This window comes from Podarcis liolepis (assembly GCF_965112155.1).
Source record: "Podarcis liolepis genome assembly, chromosome: 6".
Classification (NCBI taxonomy): domain Eukaryota; kingdom Metazoa; phylum Chordata; class Lepidosauria; order Squamata; family Lacertidae; genus Podarcis; species Podarcis liolepis.
Genome location: NC_139559.1, coordinates 77,841,914 through 77,869,464, shown reverse-complemented (window position 1 = coordinate 77,869,464; position 27,551 = coordinate 77,841,914). Strand labels below are relative to the sequence as shown.

Genomic DNA, 27,551 nt, shown 5'->3' with positions numbered 1-27,551 from the left:
CTAAGACCCTATACGCCTGAAAAAAATAAGGATTCAAAGAGTTGAGGGTACAGAAGCCCTGCCCCAGTGTTGGCTTTTCTAAGGTTCCTCTCAGACTTTCTCATAGACTTCCAGCTGAAGGTACTTAGAAGCTGTCATGTGATCAGGAATATCGAGTCCCATGAAGGCCTAGCAGTGCTGCTGCCCTGCCCTGCTACAAGCCACCATTTTGAATTTTCCCCAGCACCACAAGGGTCCAGCTCTGGGATGTTGTGGGAATTTTTTTAAAAAACAGTGGCTAGGTGGGAGCCAAGGGAGAGTATTTTGCCAGGGGTCTACTTAACGTGGAGCTGGCCATTTATACTTGGTGGACACATTATTATTATTATTATTATTATTATTATTATTATTATTAGCTGCCTATCTGACTGGGTTGCCAGAATCAGCTACTTTACACAAAGACATTCACATCCATATGTAGAATGGGCCTTCCCATGGTAAAGGTAAAATGCTTGACCAGGTAACTGCGAGGCTTCTTTAAATGCCATGTAAAACAATATTTTTTAAAAAGGGGGGACGGGAGTTGGAATATAACAATGATTTATACTGGCTTTGTTTTCCCATTATGGGCAAAGCATTTTGCTTTCTCGGCAGGATGCCCCATGAACTTGAAAATGAGGGTAGAATACCTTTTTTCCCCTCTGAGCAATATCTACACAGAAAGGCTAGTAGTATAGCAAACAGGTGTGGCTGCTTTTTTCATCCTAACAAACGGCCACGTCATGTTTATGTGCCTGATAAATAATGAATGGCACTTTGCTTAAAAGACAAACAAGCATATTTTCCATCAGCTGACTGATGACTCCAAATAGCGTTTCGAACATGTTTTTCAAAGGGAAGCCTTCAGGTTGAGGAATGAGATGAAGATAAACTGCTTCCCAGAATGAGAAAAGTTGCCTCTTTGGCCACTTTGTCGACTCATGGAATTATTTGCATTTGATAAATGCGTCCCCTTCAGAGCGTAAGATAAAATCATAAATAGGCAATGAAACAGTGGCTGGGCTCAGCAAGAGAGATCCAGATGTGCAAGCAGCCCCTGGCAATGGGAAAACTGCAAGTTCACATCTGGATTCATACGGCAACACCCCATGGAGTCTCCAGATGCATCTTTTGAGGCAAAGGAATATTGGATATTGGAAGACATTGGTTGTTATGCCAGACTAGTTGCCTGTAGCTTTCTATTCATGTATTTATTTCATCACATTTTTATTCCACCACACTTCCAAGGAATTAATGTGTCTCCACCTCCCTTTTTCTCTCTGTCTCAGAGAGAGAGAGAGGAGAAACAAGCCCAGGGTGACCCAGTGAGCTTCAACTGCAGCTAAATCAGAGCCCGTGGGTGGAGGACATACATTAATTCCGTGTCCTTCTTGTTGCTCAGATCTTTTGTGCCAGTTTTTTGTTGTTTTTTTAAGCCTGCAATACTACAAAACTCAAGCCGAGGAAAGTAAGATAAATAACAATTAGCCATCTTTTCTTTGTAGAAGCGCCATCTGTGCAATGCCGGCAATCACAGGGTGTTAACGAGAGCCGTTCATTTACCCACTTTGCATTCAATGCAGAATTGGCACTGTTTGATAACGAATGCACCCCTTTTGTTTAGCAATCACGATTCATTGTGCTTATAATTTAGCGATCACAGTGTTCTTAAGCTCTGCTAATTAATGTTGCAGCTGCATTCTGAGATTATGCAAGAAACATATTTCTAGTTATAATGAAGTTCTTTCACAGCTTCTCCCACCAGAAGAGAATTGGTTTTAACCATTTTACGAGCTTGCTCGGAGTGGGTCCTGTGTAGTAATAGAACTCCTTAATTGCCTTCTCACAAAGGGAACTTTTGTGTGTTACACACTAACAAATCTGGGTTTGCTCCCAGAGGACCACAAAGACAGAGGGCGCCTCTTGCCAGCCATCTGACAAGTGTGCATGTATGTGCACGATGCACATACTGTACACTTCCATTTTCCATAGTCACACTTTACATTGTTAAGTTTACATTTTTTAAAAAATAGATGCCTAAGTACAGTGGTGCCCCGCAAGACGAATGCCTCGCAAGATGGAAAACTCGCTAGACGAAAGAGTTTTCCGTTTTGGAGGTGCTTCGCAAAACGAATCTCCTATGGGCTTGCTTCGCAAGACGACAATGTCTTGCGAGTTCCTGCTGGTTTTTTTTCCTTCCCCCCTTTTTCTAAGCCGCTAAGCTGCTTAGCTGATCCGATCAGCAGATAAGCCGCTAAAAGCCGCTAATAGCACTAAGCTGCTTATCAGCTGATCCGATCAGCAGAAAAGCCGCTAATAGCGCTAATCCATCAATGGGCTTGCTTCGCAAGACGAAAAAACCCACTAGACGAAGAGAATCACAGAACGGATTCTTTTCGTCTTGTGAGGCACCACTGTAACTAAATATGTGGCAAAGCCTTAAGAGAAAATGTTCTCCCTCTTGCAGGGGTGCCAACTTGAATAAAATATTATGGGGGCCCAAGTAGGCCCCGCCCAATGCAATTGATTACATAACGCAGTGTATACACAACATTTGAATGGGAATGCCCACAAAGTTTGTGGGGGCTCAGCCTCCTCAAATATTTTATTGTGGGGGTCAAAGCCCCCACATCCCCTGGGAGTTGACTCCTATGTCCCCTTATTATTGCCTATTAACCTATATGGGTTAATCCAATTTGGGAAGATTTACACTGTTGCTGTTGATAAGCAAATGCAACTGGAATGGGCAGTGCATTAAAGGAATTTTTTTACTAAGCTCTTATTAAATCCTACTGACCACCCATTGTGAGTCTGGAGTTGGGGGGAGCCAAGGCTTCTCCATTGACCAGGGCCATCTTTACCTGGGGGTGCAAGGGGTGTGGGGCACCTGGGCGTCGATATCTGGCGGGCGCCAGGCACCCGCTGCTGAAGCCGCCTAAGTGCATTGTGTTGAGCTGCTATGCGGCAGCGGGATCAGTGGCACCTTTGACATGACTGATCTTGCGCCGCCTGCCGGCTAATGCTGCTTCAGGGAGAGCTCTCTGGAAAGTTTCGCTCACCAAAGCCAGGAGGAGGGGGAGTGACAGGCAAGAGGGAGAGACAGACAGAAAGAGAACGCGCCTTTCTAGTGATGGGAGCATGCACAGGCTACGGAAGAAGAACTCGTATATGTGCGCTCACGAGGGCCCTCCCAACTCCTCTAGAAATAATGTTGCTCCCACAATGAAAGGCTGCCCGAGACAGCTCTCCCATGTATTATTATTATTATTTTATTATTTGATTTTATTTATACCCCGCCCTTCCTGGCCAAGACCAGGCTCAGGACGGCTAACATCAGGTATAAAAACAATTGATTAAAATACAACTTAACAACAAGATTAAAATACTACTTAAGATGCAGCCTCATTTCAGTGGAAGCCCAGATCAAAAACTGTTTTTTTTTTGGGGGGGGGGATGTCAAATCTTCACCAAGGCTAACTATCCAGACTGGTCCTATGTGGGCCAGAAAAGCCAGGGAAGTCCCCAAATAGGGGTTCCATCACAGAAGGAAAGGGAAAGAGGGGGAGGGGATCAGGCTGGTTCCAAGCCAAAGGTCAGGTGGAACAAATCTGTCTTACAGGCCCTGCGGAAAGAAATCAGATCCTGCAGGGCCCTGGTCTCATGAGACAGAGCGTTCCACCAGGCTGGAGCCAGTGTTGAAAAGGCCCTGGCTCTGGTTGAGGCTAATCTGACTTCCTTAGGGCCTGGGACCTCTAGAGTGTTGCTATTTATGGACCTTAAGGTCCTCCACCGGGCATTCGCACAATGCCCGCTCATCTCATCTTTCAGACACCCCCCTATGACCATAAGCACATGTGTGGAGTCTTTCCACCAACTCCCAATGTGTTCTTTGTCTTCTTTGGAAAAGCTGGTTTTAAACAAAACACAGACAAAAAACTCCTTTTGGAGCCGTGCAGGCGTGAGTGATATTTATCAAATGATAATGGTGACATAAGGCATAGTAAAAGTTAATTTGGAGGCTAAACTAAATTTGGGGGTGCTGGGCGGATCTTTGCACCCCGGCAGCACATATGCTAAAGACGGCCCTGCCATTGACTACAATGTTGGGTGGTGGTGGTTCTGTTTCATGGGCAACTTTATATAGAGCCATTCTCAGTACATGCTGCAGACAGAGAAACGCACACTCAGGAGATCTGGATTATTGGTATATCATTTGTTTGCTGGGTTTTGCTGCTGGATGTACACCAAGGATCTTTAGCCAACCTCAGCTTTCCAATGAAGGCACATGCAACATGGGAAACCAGGAGCCTCTCCCATGCAGGTCTTGGTCATGGTTCCCAAATTACATGACTAATGTCTGACATAGGTCTCTAGGATCATGTAGGTTCTTTCCATCCTGGTATCTGCTGTGGTGGGGCTTACATGGAATGTTTCCACATGATCTAAGGAATTTTTGCAATGCAGATCACCAGACCTTTCTGATGTAGTGTGAGGCCTGACTATGGACAGTGCAAAGCAATCTGAGAATCTGACAAGAGAATCAATGGTCAAAGTGAGGACCTGTTGTCCTGCTGTGATGTGTGAAGCATGTCTTGTAGTGGGAGGAATTCTGAATTTCAGAAGGGGAATACATTTAGATCAATTCAGCATAGAAACAATGATAATGAAGGCACCTGATTCATACAAATCAGCGGCAGATTGATGGACACATTAAATGCAGAAGTGTGGGAGCTCCATTCTTATGCAGCAGCTGAAACCATTAAAATGTTACACATGAACAGTTGTTGGAAGCTGCCCAGAGTGGCTGAGGAAACCCAGCCAGATGGGCGGGGTATAAATAATTATTATTAATTATTGTTGTTGTTGTTGTAGTTGCATAGAACAGTTTTCATGTGGCTGCATTTAAAGGGATTCACGACACCAATGTTTGCTTGTGTGAATCAGGCTTTAGATACAGCATGGCAGACAAGAATTTGTTTAATTTTAAGAAGGGGCTATTGCTGATGTCATATCACATGCCCTATGGCCTTCTTCACCAATTGCTCAGTGTAACCTTTCAGGAGTATCAAAGACAAAAGGCCCCGATGCAGCCACTGATCATTAAAAGTGTTCTTACTGATAAGATGTTGAACTCGTCAGCTTTACTACAGTGTATGCATCATGGAAGGAATGAAGCAATCCCACTCTTTGAAGTCTTTTAAGAACTGCAGTGCCACTAGCTCTATTCAGCTATCCAAATGCATGCATGCATCCAAGGGAGAAGACGTTAGAGATTGCAAAATCTCATTGAACTCAGCACAGGAATCGGCGGTGACATCAGTGCTGGATTTACATATAAGCTAAACAAGCTATAGCTTAGGGCCCCACTCTCTTGGGGGCCCCCCAAAAAAATTAAAGGGGAAAAAACTGGATGTACATTTCCAAAATATAAGATAAAAAACAAATAAAACCTACATACAGTTGGAGCTTAATAATTATCGTATTTCACTATTAATATACTTCTTAATTATATTTCAGTTCAACAAATACTTTGATAAAATACATATTTTGTTAGGTGCAAATGGCTTTAGATACCTCTTAGGTCCATAAATTACCATATAGCATATATTCAACAACAAAAACAGTGACAATTTGTTGTTGACAAAGGACAGCTGGGCATATAAAGGGCCCCATTACCTTCAGTATCCTAGGGCCTCATCAAACCTAAATCCGTCCCTGGCTGACATTGTCATGATAAAAATAGGCAATTATTGGACATACATTCTAAAAGTCATACTCTTAGAAGTGGTCCCTTATTTTAAATGTGTTTGCTCATTCGCTGCGATGGCACTCCCGTGTATTTTCCATTTGAAGATGGATGAACCGCTGTTTTCTCCTTCCTTCCAAAAGAGCCGCTTTTCATTTCATTTGTGTTGCAGAGATCGTCTTACTTCCTTTACATATTTTAAATTCATTGTGTGTGGAGCAAGCTGTTCTCTGCAAAAAAAAAAATATAAAAAAATAATGCATGCTGCCACGTTATCAATCAATTCATCTTTAAGACACCCCAGCACTGTTTTGTGTTTTTGCTGACAAAGACTGGTAGTGTTGGTTTTCTAGAATTTAACTATGTGGGATAGTACAACAAAGGCTTTGGCGATTTCCTCAGTGGGACCTGCTGCCCTCCAGCGCCTTGCCAAACTTGGCATTGACAGAAGCATCTTCTCCTCCCTCTGCAGCCACCCCTCCATTCAGGCACCCAAAGTTATCATTGCTGCTCAGAGGGACATAGTAGACAAGTGAGCAGGCAATACTTCTGCCTCTCACTTTCTTTCCCGTTTACAGTCAAGCAAGCATGGTGAGGATTGGCAGCAGGTCCAGGGGTTGGCAGTGGGCTGCCCTAATGTGCCCGGGGTTGTCTGCTTCCCCGAGGAGATACAGGCTCGTATCTAATCAGATAATGCCTCCTTGGGAGATTTGTGTGTAACGCACGGCATGCAAATTTCCCAGGCTGAAAAACGTGGACCAGGAATTATCACACAGCCTTTGTCAGGCTCCATTCAATAACACTGTACAATTGCTCAGAAGGAATAATAGAATTTGGAATGAAGAACTGCCTTCAGTTCTTTCTGAAAGATCTCCATTGGCTACCTATATGTTTCTAGGTGGAATTTAAAGTGCAGGTATCAACCTTTAATTAGCTGTAAGCAACTTGGGACCCAGTTATCTGAAGCAAAGCCTCTCCCAGGGTTAGCCTCCCTGGGCTCATAGTTCTAGAAGGATGCTGTCCATGGGGCCATGATGACATGAGGCAGTGTCTTCTGCATGGTGGCACCCTGATTACAGAATGCCCTCCTTCTGGGAGCATGACTGGCACTGATATCGCTAGCATTTCAGCACCAAATAAAAACTTAACTGTTTGCCTAAGCCTTTGTAGGATTTTAATTTGCCACTGCAATGGGAGCCATATAGGCTATCTGGGGCTTTTAATTACTGATTTTATGTTTGTTTTATCTGCTCTTCCATCTCTGTTTGTTGATTGTGGTTGTTTTAAACTGAAGTGTAAGTTTGAAATCTTATTTTTTTTACTACTGCTACAACTACTTATGTTATCCTGTACGTTTCTTGTAAAGCACTTTGGGTGTGTGTGTCATTATAGGAAAGTGGATTATTAAAAAATGTACAAAGAGATGTATTGCTAATTTTATTCAGCCTTTGACCTTCTAGCAACAATTGTGATTTGGATTTTTAGCGAAGTGACCAGCTCAGTTTTGCAGTTGATTCATTTCCTTACTTTTATCATTCACTAGTATTTGACTAAATCTAAACTAAACATACTTTTCTTCAGTTTGATGTATGTTTTATAACCAACTCTATTTGTGAGCCGGCAGATATCCTACACACATAACTTTTATCCTATTGTGACAGGGACCTCCAGGAGCAGCTGGTGCTGAAGGAAGGCAGGGTGAAAAAGGAGCAAAGGTAAAATTGATGCGTTTTATGCTACAAAAATAGTGTGTTGTTTTTTCCTCCAAAGTGCATGCTGTGGTTGGTGTCAGCTGCAGAGAAATTGCCTTTTCTTTTCATGCTCCTGGCTTCTGCCCCTTAGCATCCTAAGTCAAGTGTAAATGATATTTGCTTACTTTCTTTTCTAACTGTGCACGGGGCCAATGCACATGAAAAGATGAGCTGGTAATTATAAAGCCAGAGGCTTATTACAGTCTCAGTTTGCCCCTTATTAGTGGCCACGTGATAAGAAGCCTACACGCATTGTATCCATGTTCCACACTGTATTTGCAATTGAATTTGCAATTTGCAATTATCGAATGATAAACAGGGTTTTGGCGACAAAATAAAGATTGACACCTGACTGGTGGTGTTCACAGTTAGCCCACATCTTGGGCTAGGCATGCTAGAAGAAAATAGGAAGAGCAGGACTATGTGGACTGACACACAGCATTTCTGCACCTCCACAACACAGAGAAGATAGCTCCTTCCTACAGCAGTTCCACAAAGGCAGTAACACAAAAGATCATTGTAACTGGCAGGAAATCCTCCATATTCACACCCATCTTGTTCTGATCTAAAAATGCATACAAATTGAGGAATGGGGAGGAGAGGCCATGGAAGAATGTCCAGTGCCCTTCCTTTAGTTTGAGAAGTGCACAATACTTTAAGACGCATGGCTCTAGACGCATTTGAACCACAGCCAGTCATGGACACATTGAAAGTGTGCACAGGAGATACATGGTTTCAAATACAGTGGTACCTTGGGTTACATACGCTTCAGGTTACAGACTCCACTAACCCAGAAATAGTGCTTCAGGTTAAGAACTTTGCTTCAGGATGAGAACAGAAATCGTGCTCTTGCGACACGGCAGCAGCGGGAGGCCCCATTAGCTAAAGTGGTGCTTCTGGTTAAGAACAGTTTCAGGTTAAGAACGGACCTCCAGAACGAATTAAGTACTTAACCCAAGGTACCACTGTACCTGTTTTGCCCAGTCACAGTTCTTCTGAAGTTTAAAGAGAATTTATACAAAGGGGCTTCCTTCCAGTTACATTTGGGAAAAGCAAGGTTACCTAGGGCAGAGAATTTGGACAGAAAAAATGGGGGGGGGAAACCTGTGCCAATACATTGTACCCTGATCCTCTGAACGCATAAGAACACAGGCTGACCAATCCCTTCTCACACTCTGTTTTTTCATCTAAATGCAATGGCCAGACAATCCATTGACATCACTTTACCTGTTTTGTAGGGGGAACCTGGTTCAGAAGGTGCTCCAGGAAAAACAGGCCCAGTTGGACCTCAAGGTCCTTCAGGGAAACCTGGTCCAGAAGGTCTTCGGGGTATTCCTGGCCCCGTGGTGAGTACATTGACTGCAACATGTTAGCATCTCTCGCTTCTTGTCTTCCATGATATGCTCTTACCTACAAAATCCTAATTTGTTTTTCCTATAGGGAGAACAAGGTCTACCTGGAGCTCCGGGTCAAGATGGTCCTCCAGGTCCCATGGTGAGCACCTTTCCTTATGGGGCTTTTGATTAAACAAAGTTTCCTTAAGGATGCTAACTATTACAGACCAAGTTGGGCATTTCTGCTGGATTTTGTAGCTGGAAACGGTGGGGGGAGAAGTATTAATGATTTGTCACACATCCTGAAAAATTTAAACTTTGGTTACTCTTAAAGTTCAGATTGAACTTTGCCGTAGATGCTGACTCCATGCTATTTCCAATGGACTGCATCTGTGAGGAGAATACCAAACCTAAGATAAAGTAGGAGGACAGAACATGCTGCAGGTGAAAATTGTGTTCTGCATCTCAGAAGCCTTTAAAAAAGAAAATGTACCATCGCTATTTCACTTTTTGTCCATGAATTATGTATTTGCCTGGGCTTTCTGCATCTAATGATATCCTAAAGAAGAAATGGAAAAGATACACACTGAATAATGTTTTTGCACATGAAGAGTTAGGGCTGTTTTCAATCTGCACTTGGTTGAAGGGGTCACTTACCATTCCTAACAACACAATGATTTCATAGATGTCTGCTGCCAGCAGGCAACCAGCAGTCAGAATGCACTGAGAGCCCAACCCTATGTATGCTTACTTTGAAGTAAGTCCCACTGAATTCAGTAGGGTTACTTCCAGGTAAGCTTGTATATGATTGCAGCCCAAGTCACTTCAGATCCCTATCCCCAGCCCCTCAGATCTCCACAAGCAGATGCTCAATGAGCAGTGGCGTAGTGTGGGGGGTGCAGGGGGGGCTGGCCGCACCGGGCGCAACATCTGGGGGGGGCGCTCGAACTCGCAGTTCTCTGCCCCTACCTGGCTCACTCACTCTCACTGCAGTGCTGGCTGTGCGAATCCGATCCGAGCCACTGGGTCGCCGCCCACTGTGGAGGGGGTGGGTGCCAGGCGTACGGTGCAGAGAGAGAGCAAGGGACTATCTGGGAGAGGGACAGTGCAGCGGCCACCCAGCGCAGCACTGAGCATGGGAGAGAACCACACCAGACCAGCCCAGGCAGCAGCAAGAAGAAGCTGGCAACGGCGGCAGGTTAGGGGTTAGGGGGCGCAAATTACTTGCCTTGCCCCGGGTGCTGACAACCCACGCTACGCCGCTGTCAATGAGTCCTTATCGTAAATTCTTATAAGTGTGTCTAGGGTTGCAGCTTAGTAGACCTGAGTTTGGCTTTCCCCAATATTATTCCATATGAATAATATCAATAGCATTCCTTCTGCAGATTGAGGAAAAAATTAAGATGCATTTATTAAGTTTTCGAAGACAACAAGCAAGACAAACAGCAGTGAAACAATGAACAATGACTGTGTGGAACACATTAGTGCAGTGGGAATAAAATTAACAAAAGGTTCAATACATTTTTGCAGACATCATAATAAATTAGATTCTTTGAAGGGACATTTTAGAATGTCTCAATGTCTTAATGTTGTATTTTAATCTTGTTTTTATTATTGTTTGTTAGCTGCCCTGAGCCCGGCCTTGGCTGGGGAGAGTGGGGTATAAATAAAATTTATTATTATTATTATTAAAAGAGTCACATATCAATAAGGTAACCTCACCACAAACGTACAGACAAACTATTTTCCAAAATAAATAGTAGATATAAATGGAAACCATAAAACATCCAAATGGACTCATTTTATAACTCCTCTTAGAACCATCTTATGATGGTTTAAATTCTCAGACAAAGCAATGTCCCACAACGTCTCAAACCATCTATCCTTAGAGGGAACTCAACAGTCTCCCTCTTTTCCCCTCGATGAACATTTGATCAATGCTGTCATCCAACAATGCTGATCACCTGTTGGAGGAGACCCTGGGAGGGTGTTTGCAACTGGATTCCATTTTCTTGGCAGGCAATCAGCATTGCCAGAGATGATAAGATGGATTTTGTTTCTAAAATTTCTATTTCTAAAATTCAGGGCACAAAGGTTGTTGAACTTTTTTGCAGAAATCGATCAAGAGATCCTGGACATTTTGCCGATTTTCCATATTTTCCTCCCAGACCCTATTTCCACTGGTTAAATCCTGTCACTGCCCCTAATGTTGAATGCTGCTCTCAGGGTTCAGGAGCACTGAAGATGCACCCCATTCACTCGGGTGGTGGGTGGGTAAAACTGCCCAAAAGCAAAACTAAGAAAACAGGAACACCAAAAACTTGTTCAAATGGTTCGTGCATCAGTGAGTCTCTTCAGAACCAGACTGGGACCTTTAAATGTCATTTAAGGTGGGTTCAAATTGGCGTACGCCATTAGTGCAACGAACTACTCCGATCTGCGCTCATTGTAAGGTCACGTTGCTTAAGGTCACCTTTTGCCCTGCGGTGCGTGCTCCAACATTGCCCATTGAATGCTGCAAGATGTGATTATGCCTTTCGTGGTTCAGGTAAATATCACAAAATTACAAAATAAAGTCATGTCTCCATTTAACGGGCTTGTCCTTGATATCCGTAGGGTCCACCTGGCTTGCCTGGCTTGAAAGGAGATCCAGGTTCCAAGGGTGAAAAGGTGTGTGAAAATTTATCTTTCATATGTAACCGAAACAAAAAGTACTTGATGCATCCATTAACTCTCATAATGTAGTGATTTATTTGTTTTAAATTTGATGTAGCCCATTCATTTTTTAAAAGTTGTTAAAAAAAAATTAACCGCAATCTTTAATTTGGATATTTTCCAGGGGCATCCTGGTTTGATTGGTCTGATCGGACCTCCAGGAGAACAAGGAGAAAAGGGTGACAGGGGTCTGCCGGGCCCCCAGGGAGCCACTGGAGCAAAAGGAGATGGGGTTAGTAAAACACACACACACTTTTCTTATTGGTTTCATTCCTGTTCATTCCAGCCTCTCTGCAAACTAGCATATTCTTGCATAGTTCTGGGTATATAGAACAAATCTGTTCAGCACTAGAAAAAAAAAATAGATTTATGAGGGCAGATGAATAGCAGAACCACAATCTGCTCTGACAATGGAAACTCTTTAAATGAAGAAAGCCGGGAAATGTGAGCTCCTATATTTTACTACTGAGCTATTTTCCTTTTAAAAGATGTCAATTAAATACTCCGGGGGCAGCTCAGCTCTGTTTCATTTCAGCAGAGCTTGCATGGGAGAATTTCCTTTTTGGTTGTGTCTACTTTTTTGTGCAGTTACCGGGGGGGGGGGGGGGACAACCACTTTGGAAAACATAGTTCAGAAATAATTGTAGAAGACCACACCAACAGAGAGAAAAAGAAAACTGTGAACTCAAAACACAGAAGACTAGTATACAAGATTTTTTGCAAATGTACCTTCTGTTAAATTAAAGCCTTAATAGTAATAGTGATCTCATATCATCACAGTAGATTTAGGGGCATCCCCCATCCCCATAAGCCAGTAATTGGGAGCCTGTGTTAATTATTTCTGTCTGATTAAATGCTATTGGCTTATTCATCAGCGTGACATACTAATTTTTCCTAACCCTATGCCTGTTTTGAAGATTTCTCTTTATTTTCCCACTCATTTGCCACAATGTCGCTAACGACACCCAACAAATTTCTGCTTGCTTTCTTGTGCAACCCTTCAAATTGTTTAAGAGATTTGTGGGTTAAATGAAATCTCAGTTCTCATGATCCTTTTGATCCTTACAAAAAACAACCCTTTTTTTTCAATATTTCTCATCCATATCATGCAAAACAAAACAAAACAAGCAAGCAAGCCTTGATAGAACTCCAGCAGTTTCACTTGCAACTCGCTGTCTATGTAATTTTTAGCACCAATAGAGTCAGGTTCTCAGCTTTCAGAGGGTGTCTAGAATAACTTGACTTTGTACCTTTTCCTTTTCAAGGGAATTCCTGGTTCTGCTGGCCCACTTGGTCCTCCTGGTCCACCTGGCTTACCTGTAAGTAGCCGCGCCCAGCATGTCTCCTGCCATGCCCATCAGTTTTGACATTTGCACCTCGGCAAATGCAACATCGTCTAATGATACCTACCTTTTTCTTTTTTCTTTTAGGGACCCCAAGGACCGAAAGGCTCTAAAGGTTCAACAGTAAGTCACTTTGCTCTCAAATTCATCTTTCTTTTTCCATTGCTGATGGTTATTTGTTCCAGTTGGTTACAAAATGACCACTAATACGGTTTCCTTTGTACTCCTTCATAGGGTCCTGGTGGTCAGAAGGGTGATGGCGGTTTACCTGGACCCCCTGGACCTCCTGTAAGTAAAATGGATACTTACCCAATGAATTTTGCAAGTGTTATGCTAGTTATTGGGTGAAAACCACATCCTCTTGATGAGGATTCATGTTCTGTGTATCTATAGCTTCTTGCCGCTTTCTACAACTAGCAAAACAGTAAACAACTTATGGGAAAAAATAGTGAAATGGTGAAAATTTCCCTGATTATTACAGGTCACCAAAATTTATTGTTTATTTTTAGGATTGCCTGGGTGGAAAACTTTACTTGCTTAATCAGGGAACACTAGATACACATCAAATAGAAGGGATTGGCTAGAGTTTCATGCGAAGCTTGCAATCTCGTAAGATTTCTCCCTCTCCCTCTTTGCAATTATTGACATTTTAAACCCAACATTTAAATTGGCTTTTATAAGTTACACTAATAGGTAATCTGTCAATGTCCACATTTCCGTGTGTGAATATTTGATCAGGCCTACTTGAAGCACATACTTCATAGTCAAATGCTGCAGCAGTAATATCAGCTAAGTTATCAAATTGGTGTGAAATAAAGGATGCACTGATTTTCTGATACGCAGCATTGACTCTGGCCTGATTTTTAAGTGCAACTTGTTTGTAAATACAAAACAGCAATTACCCTCATCAGCTCTTTGTCTATGGACCTAATGTGTGAAACAGACCAAATGCAACTCAGCTGTCAGTTATAATAATTTTAATAATCATATGTATTAGCTATGGAAGCCAAACAGTGGCTCAGTAAAACTCCTGTCTGTCTGTCTGTCTGTCTGTCTGTCTGTCTGTCTGTCTCTGCAAATACAAGGGAGTTGCCAGGCCACAATATGTAGCTGTTGGGCTTTCCTTCTCCTCTTCCTCCTCCTCCTCCTATATTTATTTTTTACGCCACCTTTTTCCCTGATAGGACTGAAGGCAGCTCAGTGGGCCACAAGTATAAATGAGTGAGCCATTATAGCTCGGAAATAAGCCAAAGCATTTTATTTATTTTTTAGTAGCAAGAAAAATACTAAACCACAAGAAAGTAGCTTGGTCCTGTTCTGAATGAGCCCACATTCAAAGCTGCACCCTCCAGCTATGCAAAGCTGTTGACCAACAGAGAAAGTGGAGGTTTTGAGGCCTTCCCTTGGCTGTCAAAGGCTTAACATGGCCCGGAATGAGACAAATGTACTCCTTCTGCCACCTGAATATGGAAGTTTGAAGGGCCAAAAATCAGAAGGGGGAAGCCCTGCAGATAACCCCTGGAATCCTCTGTGTGGCTTCCAATTGCCACCTTGATGCTGCAGTCTTGCTTTTAAAAGGATTTTGTTTTCACGCCCTGCATCCAAGTGAATAGCTTAATATCCCTTAGGCTTTTTACCCAATCTTGTGTGACTTTCTAAAAAAAAAAAAGTGGCAGAGAAAGGTCATTGCTTTTGCTTTTCCCAGGGCCCTCCGGGTGAGGTGATTCAACCTTTGCCAATCCAGTCACCCAAAAAGACCAGAAGATCTTCAGATGCCATGATGTCTGATGCAGCTGACAGCATCCTGGATTACACCGACGGCATGGAGGAGATCTTTGGCTCACTTAACTCTCTGAAGCAGGACATCGAGCACATGAAATACCCAATGGGGACTCAGAACAACCCAGCCCGAACATGCAAGGATCTCCAGCTCTGTCACCCAGACTTCCCAGATGGTATGTTAATGTTACATGACAAAAGGCAAATGCGCTGAAGTTGTGATTTGCTAAACTATAATGTCAGGTCATTTATTCTAGTTATATGGCTAATAAAGCCTCTAAAAAGAACTAAATAAAATGCCTATTAAATCCATTCATGCAGGGGTTTTGTTTTTTTTTTAAAAAAAGCCCTTAGTACTTTAGCACCACCTGAAGAAACTTTGTTTCTGAGCGGGGGGGACGGGGACGGACTGTTAGCTTGTTTATGGGTGGACGAGGGAGGATGGCATCTCCCCTTATGAAATATTTGCTGAAGAAGTAAAAATAATTCACCTTTACTGTGCAGGAAAAGTGCTACGTGGTACTGTGAATATCAATTTGTTTTAAATAGCATGATCAAAGACAGACACTCCAAGTGTTCAGGGATTATAACTCTACACAATGGTGATAAAGGAGGAGAATGCAAAACTTGGCAGCATGGCTAAAGAGCAATTTCAGAAGAGGAAAGGGGATTGCGTACTTACCAGGGATTGTTGCCATAGGTTGTCCAGACATTATCATGGGACATCTGCAGAGAGGTCTTCTGAGACCAGCCAAAGGTGGTATTGATGGTGGGAGATTGGTGGTAGTGGTGGCGATGATGAGAGAATTACCACATGAATAATAATTATCAGCTTTGTTCCTGCTTCAGCTGAGGCAATGGTTTTGTTGGGCCCAAGAAAAGGGCAATAACAAACTGAATAGGGTGCACAACCCCCTAAACGCAGCCTTTTATTTCCCTGGAACCACTAAAATGGCTGAGTGGGAAGAATGGATAAGAAAGATGGTGGACTATGCACAATTGGCAAAGTTAGCAGCCAAAATAAGAAAACCTAATGAGGATTGTTTTGTGGGCGAATGGAAGCCTTTGTAGGGGATACCACTTAAAGAAATACTATAGAATGATGATCTCATAAACAGGATTTGAACTATGAGGAAAGGAAGGAATTAGAGATTATTGAATTGTTGTTATGGTACAAGAGATAGAAGATAGGATGCGGCAAAGGGGGAGAAATGGAAAACACCATGGAAAATGGGATGGGAAGTCAACAAAAGAAAAGAAAAGAAAAATTCTGAATTGGAGTGTATATGTGAAAATGTAATAAAATATAACAGAAAAAATGGATGAGTGGGCCAGGATTGACATGCAGGGGTTAGGCAGTGACCATAAGAAGACTTGGCATATGTCCCAAAGCAGCTTACAGAAAAAATAAAACATACTCAATTTAAAATGCAGAGAAGAACCGTAGAGCAACATTCATGATGCAAAGGTTTCTTGAAATAATGCTGTTTTAAGCTGAGGTCTGAAACTTAGCAGAGACAGTGTTTGCCTGATTTCTAGTGGGAAGGAATTGCATAGAGTAGGGTCTCCTACACTGAAGGTATTGTATGTCTCCTTCTTGACATGAATCATACTTCTGGTCTATGAGGGACCAATTCATGGTTCTCCCCCAGATCATCTCTGTGATTGATGTGGGACAGTCAGGCAAGGCAGTCTTTAAGATATCCTGAGCCCAAGTTGTTCAAGACTTTGAACCTGGTCCAAAAAGCAGATTGGAAGCCAGTGCAGGTCTCTAACAGCAGTAAAATGTGCTGGCAGTAGTCTGTTCCCATCACCGGTCCAGCCTCAGAGTTCTGCACCAGCTATAGCTGAAGCTTCCAGACCTAAAAACAACCCCACATTAAACGGCAAATGTTGTTGTTGTTTAGTCGTTTAGTCGTGTCCAACTCTTTGTGACCCCATGGACCAGAGCACGCCAGGCACTCCTGTCTTCCACTGCCTCCCGCAGTTTGGTCACACTCATGTTAGTAGCTTCTGTAACACATTCCAACCATCTCGTCCTCTGTCATCCCCTTCTCCTTGTGCCCTCCATCTTTCCCAACATCAGGGTCTTTTCCAGGGAGTCTTCTCATGAGGTGGCCAAAGTATTGGAGCCTCAGCTTCAGGATCTGTCCTTCCAGTGAGCACTCAGCAAATATATACTTGCATTTAAATAGCATTTATATCACTAATATTTACCACGTTCGGCTGCAGTAGATTGTAGAGCAATAGAAAACAGGCCGTGTTGTTCAAGAGGAATCTGATTTATAATTCTCTGTCTGAGCTGGAATTTTCTTTAACCCTATGGCAAGGCTTAAATGAAGAGACTAGCATTCACGCTGTCTTTCTGCTTTCCTACTCCTTTTATCATGTGATGTTTCCCCCCTTTTTCAAGTATATTTTAGTTACTGTATAGAACATGTTCATCTCATTGCAAAGAAAAAAGAGATGTGGTCTTGAGGAGGAATTAAGCAGGTCTTATGAGAAGCTGCATAAGGTGAACAGAGCTGGCAGTTCATAATAATCACCACACAAAAATTCAAACAGTTTATAACAGTTATATTTTATTGCTTATTGACCCAGTCTTAGGTTTTGATATCCTCAAAGGCAATATTGTTTTTATTGTGTCAAAGCTGCACTTATACCCGAAGGGTGATATTTCCTTCAGAATCAGCTTCCCCCCTCTTCCACTTTACTCTTTGTACCTTTCTGTTCGAACTGCACCGCTTCTTGTTAAGGATATGATATGGTTGCTTATTTACCCGTGTCAAAAATCCCTTGTCCGTAGAAAGCTAGCACATCAGGGAGCATCTAGCCTCCTTCCTGACATACAGGTTTTCTACATGCAGGGAGTATTCAAATACATGGGAACTATTCAAGAATGTGATTCCTCCTTTACATTCTAAAGTAGCACAGTTCTGGGAGAGCAAACCATATTTATAATTGTGTAAAGCAATTCTTGCTCATTACAGTGGTGCTGATTTATGTGTGCATCACAGATCTCCCTCCTTCTTCCCCCCTCAGGCTGTATGCCTGATAGAGGTTCGATTCTGGACCTGCTGTTCAACCTACTTAGCCGGTTTCTCACTCCACGGGTGCTGTGCCCCTGAGGAAAAAATACACTGTTGACCAGTGTATTTGTCTGCTGTGGTTCTGACTCCCACGCAGTGTCGCTTTAAAGTCCTTCAAAAATTGTTGCCTATGTTTTCCGAAGCACAAGATAAATGTGCAAGCCTGTATTGCGGGAACAGAAAATAATAGGGAGGGCATTTTATTCTGTGCAAAGGTACAAAATGTCTAATCTCATCATTGCATATTTTTTTTACAACCTCATTTAGATGGCAGTAAAGGCTGAGCATCGGCTTAATGAATTATTGGAAGTAATTCCCCTTCTTCTTTATTTCACAGGAGAGTATTGGATTGATCCGAACCAGGGCTGTTCCGGGGACTCTTTCAAAGTGTACTGTAATTTCACAGCAGGCGGGGAAACTTGCATATATCCAGATAAGAAGTCAGAAGGAGTAAGTACCCATCTTCCCCGCATTTGTTGTTGACTGTTCCTACTGTGCTGCTTCGAGATTCTGACTAAAACCGGGGGGGGGGGGGATCCTGTCACATTTTTGTTCATGTGCCTTTCCTTGCGGGATAATTACTCCATTACATTTACATAAATTTGAACAAAGCAGTGAAGTGATAATTCAGTGTTAGCAGAGATCGGAGGCCCCCCACAGTCCCTTATGCAGTGCAGATGTAAGCTGACTGCACCTGCTTGCCACAACATTTCTTTTCCTTCTCACACCACAGCTGTGCAGCCATTTCTAACGAGGGCATGAAGCTCAGGCTCCATCCTGGAAAATAAAGTCATGTTTTTCTTTCCGTTCTTATTTTTCTTAACCCTTTCTGGGGAACCATTTCGGTGTGTGCATGCGAGCTGCTTCTTTGCTCCTTCTCACAGAAAGCGGGCGACAACTCCTCTCACTCAATCTCCTTGTCTGACTACAGTTTAAACGGGGCATCTCCACACTCGAGCCCAAATCCTGCTGAAGGGATTCATGCACAGAATCAGATCTCTGCTTTGCTCTGCTAAGGGTGGAAAGCTAATTTTATTTCTGGTCCAATGCGTTCACTTATTCTGGTTCTGCTCTGTCCTGTCCCTGCACTATTCCATAATTACTGTTTATTATTTTTTTAAAATCTGCATGAAAGTTCACATTTTAATCTGTATTTAAATACAGAATTTTAAGTTTATCTCATAATGCACATTTTTATTATCATTATTTATTTTGAAAAAGTAATAACCATAAATAAATAAAAATAAAAATGTGCACCCCACTAATGAGACCATTCCATTGTAACTATCCAACCTCCCCAAATTTGAACACCTCTTGCAATGGCTTGACCCCTTTCCATTTTAACAGTACAAATTCTATCCATGATAAATTACCATGTGTCAATAAGGTAAGATGGGGAATATGCAGGAGAAATGATTTTGAGTTACATATTTCTAAAGTTATATTTTCTCCAAACATGACGTTCTTCTTGGATTAAGAGCCATGCGCACAAATTAAATGTGTGCCCAAAGGACTGTTGGGCAGGATAGACAACTTTGGTCATATCCAACAGGGCTGTTCTTCTCCTACTATTAAATATTAAGTATTGAAACCAGATTCCGTGGCTTCTCAAAATAAGATATCAAACATTGTCCAAAGCACACTCTGCCCCATGAGCACAGGCTATGGGAAGTCTAGTTCTTCATTGGCAAAGCAACCAAGTGCATCAGCTCCTAAGGCGCAAGGGATCGACACCCCACTTCTGCTAATTAGCAAGCTAGACATCTACTTCTTCAGACTTGTGCTCCAACTGGGACAGCTGGAGCAACAGTGTGACCACACCCCTTCCAGCTCACTGAAACCCCCTCATCTGCCATGGTGTGTGCAAATAATAATAATAATAATAATAATAATAATAATAATAATTTATTTATACCCTGCCCCTCTGGTTGGGTTTCCCCAGCCACTCTGGGTGGCTTCCAACAAAATATTAAAATACAATAATCTGTTAAACATTAAAAGCTTCCCTAAACAGGGCTGCCTTCAGGTGTCTTCTAAATGTTAGGTAATTTTTATTTCCTTGACATCTGGTGGGAGGGCGTTCCACAGGGCGGGTGCCACTACCAAGAAGGTCCTCTGCCTGGTTCCCTGTAACTTGGCTTCTCGCAGTGAGGGAACTGCCAAAAGGCCCTCAGCGCTGGATCTCAGTGTCCGGGCAGAACGATGGGGGTGGAGACGCTCCTTCAGGTATACTGGACTGAAGCTGTTTAGGGTTTTAAAGGTCAGCACCAACACTTTTAATTGTGCTCAGAAACTGTCAATTTCTGCTGTGTGGCAGCTCCAGCAGCTCCTGTGCTTTAAGCCCATCCTCGGAGATGGGGGGGGGGGAGGATGGAGGAGATTGTAATGGTCCAACTCTCTTGGGGACTGTCCCTTCCAGCTCTGTGCCTTCCTACAGCTATTCCCCCATCTCTGACTGCCTAGATTCTTCCTCTTATTCCACCTGCAGCCTCATGGGTGGCACAGAACCCCACAAATTGCCGCCCCCTTCCCCGGCTCATCCTCCAGCTCCTCTGCCCACCCCTAGGACTCCTTCCTGTCCCTGATAATATTCAGAGGATATGGACAGTACAATTCACAGAGAAGTTGAAGGAGGAAATTCCATTTAAACTCCAAAGAGAAGCTCTAAACACCTTCCATGAGGACCCAGGACATCTTCCCTACTAGGCACTGCTCAGACTGAGACTGTACAGCTGAAATCTATGTTAGCTGTGAATGGTCCATCCCTCTACCTTGCAGGAAGACATAACTGTTTCAATTAGGATCACAAGACTATATAACATTTGAAGGGAGCCAAAGACCATCTGGGCAGACCCTCTGCCAAGAGACAAAGTACTTGCAACTGGTTTTCCACAGATCTGTCTGAACAATCCAATTAATGTATCTGGTTATTTAATATGTAATCTGAGAATTGGATATAAATTTCTATCTGCAGAACTGCAAATATGATTAGAACTAGGCACAGAGCCCAGGCGCCGTCGTCTTCTTTTTTTAAAAAAAGAAGATTAATTTAGCAGTGTTTATGTAAAACTCTGTTAATTCCCACTCATTTCTTGCCGACATAATTAACACTTGCCGTATCTGATCTTCTCTTGCAGGTAAGGATTTCATCATGGCCAAAGGAAAATCCAGGAACCTGGTTTAGTGAATTTAAGAGAGGCAAGCTGGTAAGCGATAATTTCTTTACTCTGGAATTAATAGGCAACCGAGTCCATACCCGCCTGCTCAGGTCCAGCAAAATCAATCAGTAGGTGAAAAACATGCAGGTTTACTCTTTCTGGGTCTGGCGCAAAAGACAATTGGCCATTTGCAACCACACCCAAGACAAGACACAAAAAAATGAATTGAACTCAGGACAAACATCTTTCTGTGGAGGTGGAGCTCTGAAAACACAGCACAAAATTAATCTCAATCGGTGTGCAAAAAGCATGGTCCCTGCATGTAGGTTTACTTTTCTGGGAATTACACAAGATACAACATGCCAGCAACGCATTTGGCATTTTGACTGCATCCCTTTTGATCCCCACCATGGGCAATCTGCGAGCAAGTTTGTTCTGAGCGACTTTCATCGTCACATTCTGTCATTTGCCCGTAGTTTCCTTTCTGGTGCTCAGGGGTCAGGACCAAAATGTACGCAAGGAGCTCTCTGCTGCCTGCAAGGCCTCTTCTTTCCCTTGCTCGTAGTTGCAGCTGGTTTATATTATAGTCCACTCCATCTCCAGGACTTGGGGCAGATGACAGATCATCAGGCTCAAGCTTTGCTGTATCTTTGGAGGAAACAAATTCCGCAGTTGAGGGACAGCTCCTGGGAGAATCTCTCTGTGCAGCCTTGATATACAGATGGCAAAATCCAGAGCGTGTCTAACCTAGAGGCATTAAAAAAGAGCAGTGGGAAGGATTTCTTAATAAGTTGTTGCTGAGAACTTATCCAAAAATGTTGGCTTCCTGTCAGTGTTGTTGTGACAACTTACTGGAAGGGAGAGGAGTGAGGCAATGTGTAGGTGGGTGGCAGCGCAAGCATAGCAGTGGGAGCACTGGGTTGGAAGTGCAGGCATGCCCACACCACACTAACTTCCCTGACATGTTGGCCTTCCGCTACGCAGCAGCAACACTGCTGCAGAGACTCTAGCGTTGGCGCTTCACCCTACTTCTGCTTCAGTTTGCACTAAAGACACCCCTATACATTTTTTGCATGCACTGGCTCATATATTCAGTGTGCCCCCTGCATCTGTTTCCAGAAGAGTGCGTTCACAAAGCTTTCAGACTCTGGTATCAAGTGGATGAAACCTTTTTAGTGTTAGTCAGCACCTCATCGTGTTATCTGTGGACGCCTCAGTCTGCAAACCTGGTGGCGACTGCATGTAAACCCAAGCTGACTGAATAAGATTCCAGCTAGACCAATGCTGGATTTACATAAAGTGGTACCTCGGGTTACAGACGCTTCAGGTTACAGACTCCGCTAACCCAGAAAATAGTACCTCGGTTTAAGAACTTTGCTTCAGGATGAGAACAAAAATTCTGCGGCGGCAGCAGGAGGCACCATTAGCTAAAGTGGCACCTCAGGTTAAGAACAGACCTTTGGAACGAATTAAGTTCTTAACCAGAGGTACCACTGTATAAGCTAAACAAGCTATAGCCCCCCAAAATATTAAAGGGAAAAAAACCTGGATGTGCATTTCCAAAATATAAGATAAAAACAAATAAAGTAAAACCTACATACAGCAACAGTGTTTTGTGTTGTGTAGGCTCCTGTGATGTAAGGCCCCGCCTGCTAGCCTGCTCCCTAAAATATCACTGGTTTGCTCATTTCTATATATATGGTGCCTACATTCTGCATGTGCAAATGGCTTTAGATAACTATTAGGTCCATAAATTACCATATAGCATATATTCAACACAAAAAAACAGCGATAATTAATTTGTTGTTGACAAAGGACAGCTGGACATATAAAGGGCCCCATTACCTTCAGTAGCTGAGGGCCTCATCAAACTTCAATCCGGCCCTGAGCTGGACTTGTTCTTTAATATTATGTCGTGTAGTAGTAGGTTGAATTCTTGATAATGTTTTCATTGTTATGTCCTAAACAATTAATAGAAAAATGGACATATTTTACTAACTTCAGTAGTTACAAAGATGCATTCAAAGTTAGTTTCCAACACATTATATAAATCCTGAATTTAACAGTCAACTCTGAATGCAAATCTCAATCGCTTAAATGGAATGAGGAAGCATATTTTAAAATGAAGGCAAATTTGGAGTTCTTTATTTTTTAGGGGGGGGAGAGAGACCAAAAATATTTTATATTGCATAAAACAATTTTCATCTTATTCCCAACAAAAAGCAACTGTTTTGTTTTCATGAGATTTTCCCCCCACTTATTCTCTCAGCGTAAGAAGCAATATTATTAAATTTCAAATAGGTATTCTGGTGAGGACTTTATTTTCACCATGTCCTTGCTGGAGAATGTATTGCTGACTATCAAAACACATTCCCACTATGGAAGTTATTGAAAACATAGTATGGGTAAAAGAAATGCAGTGCTAGTAAAACCTTTTTTCTTTTCTTCAGATGCTAAGTTCAGCTAAAGTGATATACGAAAAAACCTGTAACTGATCTGAAGTGCTAATGAAAATTTTTTTGAGAACAAAACTATTTTATGATAAACAGGAGTTTTGTGTGTGTGACACATACAGAACAGTATGTTGCTGAAGCTGAAAAAGATGTTCAGATTTAAACTTCTTTTCAGCATTTACTCTAGCTTCAGGTTGCAAAACTTCAGTTAGCATGTTCAAGTATGTAATAATAATATTGTTATTTGTACCCCAGCCACTCTGGAAGGTTTCCAGCACATATAAAAAGATAATAAAACACCAGACGTTAAAAGCTTCCAGATACAGGGAATGCAGAATGGCAACTAGTAGGCACAAGTTAAGGACTAAGTAAATTTACCTCAGAATCTCCTTGCATGAAGAGAGCTAAAATGTCAAGGAGAAAGCAGGACCAATCAAAGGAGGTCCATTTCACCCAGGCCCTTAAGCTAAGAGGAGGGCCTAAGATTTTGACACTAGTTGATTTTTTAGCATTCGATAAGTTTCACAGCTTGTTTTTCTGCACATTGGACCCAAACGTGACACATTCTCACAGATATAGAAGGCTAGAAAAGCATTATTACAAAATTCATTGTTGGAACCAACAATGGCATGACTGGTGTTGGAAGGAAGCACACAGCTGCACCTTTGACTTGGGGAAGCATCTAAGCCAGGCCACAGAGTTGCAGCAAACTGAGGTTGTTTCTGTAGAATGACGTTTGTTTGTTTGTTGCAAGGTTGCAGGTCACCATTTGCGATGGTTTTCGGCTTCTGGTAATAGTTTGCGGCCCAAATGCGTAATCATGTAACGCTGCCCAAAGAGGCTCTGTTTACTGATTCATAGCTTGACTGCATTCTTAATGGGACAGCAAACAGGATTGTGTCAGTTGATTTATAGGGAAGCCAGTTAATGTGTTTTTGTGTCAAGTGTAATCTTGTTTTGCACTTTAAAAGGAGAAGCGACCACATGTTTATGCGCCTGTTTCATGGGTCTGTATTTTCCTTTGTTTTTACTCCTCAGCTTTCCTATGTGGATGCTGAAGGCAATTCCATTAATATGGTCCAAATGACATTCCTTAAACTACTGAGTGCCTCTGCCCGACAGAACTTCACTTATAACTGCCATCAGTCAGTGGCATGGCATGACGTGTCTTCTGACAGCTATGACAAAGCACTGAGGTTCTTAGGCTCAAACGATGAAGAGATGTCTTATGACAACAATCCTTACATCAAAGTTCTTCACGATGGCTGTGCGGTAAGTATAAGCCCTCGATATGCTTTTCTGCTTTCCTAAGCTAACCTGCCACCTTAATCAAATGAGTTCAGTTTAATGCTATCATGCATGTCTCCAAAGACCTTTCTTTAAAAACAAAAAAACAAAACCATATTTCGTTTCTGTAGTTAGTTCCTCACCTATGCAGTGTCGTCTCTTTTTAAAATAGCAATAATTAGAACACTTTTAAACTTGGGAAGATGGGAAAGTAATGTTAGCCCATAACTTAAGGAAAGACCAAAAGAATAAAATAAAATCAGACAGTAAGCTGTTCTATATGCACTGACAAGCCAAGTCACTGGAGAAAGAGGATTGAGATATAAGATTGTAATGGGAAAGCATTTGTACTCTACAGTGTGCTGCAGAAAAAGATGAATAAGAATAATGCTGCAAATGGAAGGCCCCCTTCTACCATTTTAATATAATTTCTCCCTAAAGCAGAAAATGCCAAGTGAAAGCAATACCAAAGCTTTCTTTCTTTTTTTTATCTCCTCCTCTTCTTATCCGACGAGCTGCCGTTTGAAGTGGCACTGAAATCTGATACGGATAGAATGGTATTAAGGAAAGTGTGTCTGAGAAGTTTCACAAGTATTGAGACGTTACTGACGTAACCTCAAGAAGCCTGTGGGTTTCATAACACTGGCTTGATGGCCATCCTTGTGATTCGCTTCTCCTTGACCCCTGGTTCTATTTATTCAGAACAATTCCCTTTTTAAATGTGTCCCTCCATTCTTTACCATCTCTGATGATCCCACAACCCACCCGCTTCACCAATCTGCCCCCCTCACCCCATGGAAGAATGCCATTGCTGTAGTTATTGCCCTAATGTTTGGCTTCTGGGCTTCACCCTAGGAATCTCTGGTTGGTCACTATGAGAAGAGAATGCTGGACTAGATGGCCTCTTCCTTTGTCCTTACCTATGACTACACTGCCCCTGTCACCCACAGTCCTTCCAATGCCCATCCTGTTTCCCCAGCTCCCATAATTTGCATTGTTAGCTGTAGCATTTGGTGGGAACCCCAGCCAGACATGGCAGCATGGTTCTTGGAGGAAGCAAGATGCCATCCTTCCTTTTCTGTCCCTCCACATTAGACCATGGTTGGGTGAGAAGGCAATTCATCTCCAGCACATTGGCTTCCCCCACAAAATGAGTATAGCACATTATCTAACGCACCACATTGCTCAGAGAAAGACTGGGTGTGATAAATAGATACTAGTGATAGCCACTTGGAAATTTTTCCATAGTGGCAGTGTTATTCAATCAAAATGCAGGCTGTCATTTGAGCGTTGGTTAAGATGTGCAAAAAGTAGCATTTTTATGCATCAGCTTATTAAATGCATATGGGACATAGGTGGTGCTGTGGTCTAAACCACTGAGCCTAGGGCTTGCCGATCAGAAGGTCAGCAGTTTGAATCCCTGCGACGGGGTGAGCTCCCGTTGCTCCGTCCCTGCTCCTGCCAACCTACCAGTTCGAAAGCACGTCAAAGTGCAAGTAGATAAATAGGTACCGCTCCGGCGGGAAGGCAAACAGCGTTTCCATGCGCTGCTCTGGTTTCTCCAGGAGTGGCTTAGTCATGCTGGCCTCTTGACCCAGAAACTGTCTGCGGACAAATGCCAGCTCCCTCAGCCAGTAAAGTGAGATGAGCGCTGCAACACCAGAGTCATCCACGACTGAACTTAACAGTCTGAGGCCCCTGAAAGTCCTATCTGCTTTTGCATTGCCAAGTTGCAGCTGTATCTCTTTGCCAGATGGTCAATGCCTACATTCTTGGTGTTGGTACTCTGTAACCCATAGCCTACTTGATTCTAGAGCATGGAAATTGTCAGCTCATAGTGACTTCAGATCCAGCCTTGGCAGCAATTAGGCTTGGGGATGGGAGTGAGGTGGGGAAGCTCCCATTGGCAGTAAAGGAAGCTTTTCTGTAAGACTAATTACCATATGTGGAGCAATCTGAGGAGATCATAGTGCATGGGGAGGGGAGGCTTAATCCTTCCTTCCCCTGCTGTGACCCCCCCCCTTTAAAAAGACCCACATGTACACAGCAGTTTGGTGCCATGGGAGCTTTTTCCCTAAGTCTCCTCACCATTAATGCCTTGACTTACTTGGAATTCGAACGCCACAAACCTGGAAGTAGGTGTTCCGGTTTGCAAACTTTTTCAGAATCTGAACTGTTCCATTTTGAGTGCCCCCGCTCCTGCTTGCACAGGAGTAGGAGCGGGAGCGGGGCAGCTCAGCTGGGGAACACAAAGCCTCCGCTTCCCAGTCCCACTCCTGCTTGCATGCGAGTAGGAGCTGGATTGGGGCTGCTCACCTGGAGAGGTCCAGGCTCTGTCACACTTTTCCAGTGAGGGGTGTGTTCACCTCAACAGAGAAGTTTAAAGGAGCATCGGGTGGCGAAGGTGGAGACAACCTGACAGCTGCCTCAGCAGCAGTTTAGGGGCTCTCAGATGCAGCTGCCAGGCTGCCTCCACCTTCGCCACCCCAGACTATTCCACCTGGCTGCCTTCAGGTGGTGCAGGTGCTCTGATACTGAGGCCCAGCTGCGAACCCCTCAATGGAAAGTGTGATGGAGCCTGCACCTCCCCAGCTGAGCTGCCCCATCCAGCTCCTACTCGTGTGCAAGCAGGAGCAGGAGCGGGGATCTCTCAGCTGGGAGGCGGTGGCTTCGTGCTCCCCAGATGAGCATTTAAAATTAAAACTGAAAATATCCAGAAAACCACAAAGCCAACAAACTTGCAACTCATGAAAAGGCAGCAACACAACAAATTGAAAAAAGGAAACCAACCACAAATGAATCAAAATCACAAGAAAACATCACTGATCCGAACCCTAATTCTAATCCTTACCCTAACACTAACCCAATCCAAAAAGTT

At 43.0% G+C, this 27,551-nt stretch overlaps 2 protein-coding genes across 9 annotated transcripts in view; one reads left to right on the top strand and one right to left on the bottom strand.

Annotated features, from left to right (window-relative positions):
* COL11A1 (collagen type XI alpha 1 chain) overlaps positions 1 to 27,551 on the top strand; it is a 254,225-nt gene that overhangs the window by 223,406 nt on the left and 3,268 nt on the right. For all 4 annotated transcript variants that reach the window (XM_083510880.1, XM_083510881.1, XM_083510879.1 and 1 more), the window contains 12 exons: positions 7,426 to 7,479; positions 8,754 to 8,861; positions 8,956 to 9,009; positions 11,466 to 11,519; positions 11,689 to 11,796; positions 12,830 to 12,883; positions 12,995 to 13,030; positions 13,142 to 13,195; positions 14,613 to 14,862; positions 18,113 to 18,225; positions 20,913 to 20,981; positions 24,425 to 24,658. In XM_083510880.1, coding sequence (XP_083367006.1) covers positions 7,426 to 7,479; positions 8,754 to 8,861; positions 8,956 to 9,009; positions 11,466 to 11,519; positions 11,689 to 11,796; positions 12,830 to 12,883; positions 12,995 to 13,030; positions 13,142 to 13,195; positions 14,613 to 14,862; positions 18,113 to 18,225; positions 20,913 to 20,981; positions 24,425 to 24,658 — 1,188 coding nt within the window. The remainder of the gene's footprint in view (positions 1 to 7,425; positions 7,480 to 8,753; positions 8,862 to 8,955; positions 9,010 to 11,465; positions 11,520 to 11,688; positions 11,797 to 12,829; positions 12,884 to 12,994; positions 13,031 to 13,141; positions 13,196 to 14,612; positions 14,863 to 18,112; positions 18,226 to 20,912; positions 20,982 to 24,424; positions 24,659 to 27,551) is intronic.
* Positions 20,988 to 27,551, bottom strand: part of LOC310710349 (uncharacterized protein) — a 93,651-nt gene continuing 87,087 nt past the window's right edge. For 4 of the 5 annotated variants that reach the window (XR_014527946.1, XR_014527947.1, XR_014527951.1 and 1 more), the window contains 2 exons: positions 22,779 to 22,894; positions 20,988 to 21,680 (listed from right to left, as the gene is read on the bottom strand). Coding sequence is in view for 1 of the 5 variants with exons in the window: in XM_083511266.1 (XP_083367392.1) it covers positions 21,566 to 21,680 (115 nt within the window). In the remaining 4 variants the exon portion in view is untranslated. The remainder of the gene's footprint in view (positions 21,681 to 22,778; positions 22,895 to 27,551) is intronic. The other variant, XM_083511266.1, reaches the window with a different exon arrangement.